Raw genomic sequence first — 3,329 nt, forward strand, 5'->3', positions numbered from 1 at the left:
CTAAAACTACACTATTCAATCTCTCCGATCAAAATTGCTTCATTTATCGTAGAAATAAAACACATAGATTTTGAAGTCACGTCAAAATTTGATTAGTTTTACTTTATATATATTGTTTAATTGCAATTAAGCGTAATATTGGAATATAAATTGTTGACTTAATTACCAATACCACTGGTAACTGGACATTTCATAAAATTTCTCATCTAATCAGGGGTGGTCTTGTGAAATATGAAACATTTAACGAGGCTGCTTAAGCTATTGCAGCCAAAATCCTTCAGCCTCATAGAACATAACTCCTGGTAGAAAAATAAGTTTATTGAACAAATAGCCTTTTCATGCACAAAGAAGCATTCAATATAATGGCACACTACTTAGCCACAGAATGATCAAAACTATATAATGAGAAAATCAACTTTGATGTTAAGGTAATTGCTTAGTTAGATTAAGCTACTATTCTAGTTTATGTCCATGCCTAATGTTCTACGTGACAAACGGGGATGAAAATAAGCACAGCACTTTATTGGGCTCTTTATCGCTCAAACGTTTGAGATCCATGCAGCAAAACAAACGATTAGGCGCTTTCAAATGGCTGTCCGTAGGTTGCATAGTGGTCGCTTTCCAGCCCAGTGAGAATGTTCCTTTTCTTGCCAGGAGTTGCCGCTCCTACGTCAGTGCGCTGGATGTTTTGTAATTTGTGCAATTGCTGGGACAACTTTCCCACCACACAAGTGCTCAGACTTGTGCATCGTTTCACAATAGGTCTATCCAAGCTGTAGAAAAACATGCAAAAACAATCTCATGACGACGCATGCGGGTCATGCAGCTCAGCTATCGATAATGTTCGCGTAGCTATCACAGTTCAGTTAACGAACAACTGCTACATGCAACATTACTGTTACTGGGCAATCACAGTTTACTATATACACCGAGCGATCTTATTATATCAAAGTACTTTGCAAGAAAGATGGCCATGCGGTTCTCGGTCTCTATCAATTCGAAACTTAAAATGACAGCTTCATATAAAGCTTACTCGTGCATTTTTTATCATCACTAACACAATTTCCTTTCATATGTTTGGTGATACATGCATCATAATCATTCAATGTTTTTAAAACTTATTTGCAAGCAGAATTTAATTTCTCCATTCTTTCTCATGCAATGTTATGACAAAAACTCAACTTTTATTTAGCGTTATTCTAATTGTTAAAATCATACCTTATGACCATAATCCTCCTGTGAAATATTTCTATTCATTCGCTCAACATTTCAAACACCCCCTTATGAGTTGGCTTGTGTGGAATAATTCCAGCAGATTCGCGAGGAGCCAAACTAATGGCACAATAAATACCGAGAATTGGCTGCGACTGTTCAATCGAGAAAACAATATAACGAAACTTTCCCTTTGCTGTCTTAGTTATCAAACTTTGCTGATATTGATGACTCTGCTTGTGGCACACTAGTGTGAGTAGTTTACCAAACAAGATCTCACACACCGCGCCCAGACCTCCAGAGTCATGCAAGTGAACGCCTTCCCTTACCTGTTGGCCTCAGGTACTTGTTGCTCCAGTTCCTCCGCCATCATCTGCACGAATTCCTTAACGAGCGCATTCAGTAGTCGCTGGACCTCGTAGTCATTGAGCGCCACCCGGTCTGATGATGCCTCCAGCATAGCTCTAAGCAATAACATCACAATGAGTTGCCATTGAGACATTTAATTTTATGTGCAAACCGGTAAATAACTATGGCGTAGCCGGAGGACAGAAGCTTAGACTGCTACCGAGATCATTCTTCGAGAGTAAGGAAACTCCTCAATATTAAATATGTCTTTTGATATTATACTAGACATGCAATTTACATTGTCTGATTTACGTTCACCGCGGTGGCACCCTGCTGCTGAGTCAGTGAGCACATCATCTACCACAGACACTCCGCAGTGGAGGGACACTGCGCTAGAGGAAGGACTGACTTTCCAAAGAGAAGCAAATCTCCACTAACCGCTCAGGTGGAAAGAACCATTTAACGCCCAGTCAACAAGACTAATTACCTGGGCATTCATCCCACTGCCGCTACAAGGTCATCTCTTGCCAAGTACTGTACTTCACTGCAGTGAGGCAGGCTGGGACACCCAGGTGTGTGAAGCGTTCTTTGCGAATAAATAGCACCTTTCACAGAGCCCTAATCCACGAACTAGTTTTAAAGTGCATTCACTGTCATAAAGTCGAAAACACCTGCGGTCAGTTAGCAGACAGCAACTCCTTCTTGCATTTGCAATGTGGAAAGGGGAATGCATGGATTTGAGTATAATGCCCTGGATCTCTATGTAAGGAAACTCATGGGATCGTTCACATTCACTTGAAATCAGACCGGGATGTTTCCGCTCTCCACTGTAGTATCAGACTCGGGAGTTCGCACTTGAACCGGAAACCTTTTGGCTCGCAAGCAAGCGTGGCCCCAGGTGAACCAGACTGAGACTTTCATACTTGAGACCCGAGATTTAATCCTCGTATTCCTACCAAACCCGAAACCTTGACTACAACAAAAACTGAGTTTGCAATTAATGTAAACATAATCCTTATCAGAGACAGATTACTTCTCTGAAAAAAAATTATTGGAATTCCTCTCAAAGACAACTCCATAATTTCCTTTGTCGGCTTTCTCTCAATGCTCAATACTTCTAAAATTCGGCCTCTGATTTCCTTCTATTTGACTTTGCGAAAGAATTAACTCATTACAGTAATAGAGAACAGTAAATCATTTAAACATAGCCATATTACAGGTATTTGTCTAGTTTCCTCAAATGGACTAATATATGTAATCTTCAGTTCCCTCTCCCCCCCCCCGCCAAGACTTTCATGAAATCTTACCAAAGTGAAAATATTTCAATCATTCGCTGCACCACTACATTACCAAGATGAGATTCTGAGTGTAGTCTAAAACAGTTCTTCCCAAAACAGGTCGGAGTAAAATTATATAAAATTGCAGAGAATAATCTGACGCCTACCTGAGTGGGACTGCGTGGGAGCCGTTTATCTGACATGTGAAAACAGCGTAAACCACAAGGAAAGCGGAGATTCTAAGGAGAACCATGCTTCTGGGGAAAAGACAAATGCATTGTTATCCAGTCAATAGTCCAATGCGCCGCACCTCGCAGGGGGAAAAAAAAAATCACACTACAGCGCCACTATAGGACATTTGGTATTATTTCGTCCAAATGATACTGTATTGGGATGTAAATTCATTTTCCGGTCGAAACACGTAATTGTTGGCATCGAGCCCAACACGGAGATCCAATAAGCAGCAGTGAATAAGAGGCAATATATGGGAGA

The 3,329-nt window shown here is 40.6% G+C and overlaps 1 protein-coding gene across 1 annotated transcript; it reads right to left on the minus strand.

Moving 5' to 3' along the window:
* Positions 1–475: 475 nt before the first annotated feature.
* Positions 476–3,090, minus strand: calca (calcitonin/calcitonin-related polypeptide, alpha). The gene is made up of 3 exons (XM_072273153.1): positions 3,005–3,090; positions 1,542–1,676; positions 476–773 (listed from the first exon to the last, which is right to left on the minus strand). Exons 1-3 carry the CDS (start codon positions 3,088–3,090, stop codon positions 575–577), a joined length of 420 nt encoding a protein of 139 aa, XP_072129254.1. The 3' UTR covers positions 476–574.
* Positions 3,091–3,329: the final 239 nt, after the last annotated feature.

Source organism: Mobula birostris, chromosome 11 (genome assembly GCF_030028105.1).
Source record: "Mobula birostris isolate sMobBir1 chromosome 11, sMobBir1.hap1, whole genome shotgun sequence".
In the NCBI taxonomy this organism is placed as follows: Eukaryota; Metazoa; Chordata; class Chondrichthyes; order Myliobatiformes; family Myliobatidae; genus Mobula; species Mobula birostris.

Coding starts and splice junctions, on each gene's coding strand:
- calca (XM_072273153.1), bottom strand. CDS start 3,090: ATGGTTCTCCTTAGAATCTCCGCTTTCCTTGTGGTTTACGCTGTTTTC. Junction 1,677..3,004: donor TCCCACGCAGTCCCACTCAG/GTAGGCGTCAGA, acceptor GTTATTGCTTAG/AGCTATGCTGGAGGCATCAT. Junction 774..1,541: donor CAAGTACCTGAGGCCAACAG/GTAAGGGAAGGC, acceptor GTTTTTCTACAG/CTTGGATAGACCTATTGTGA.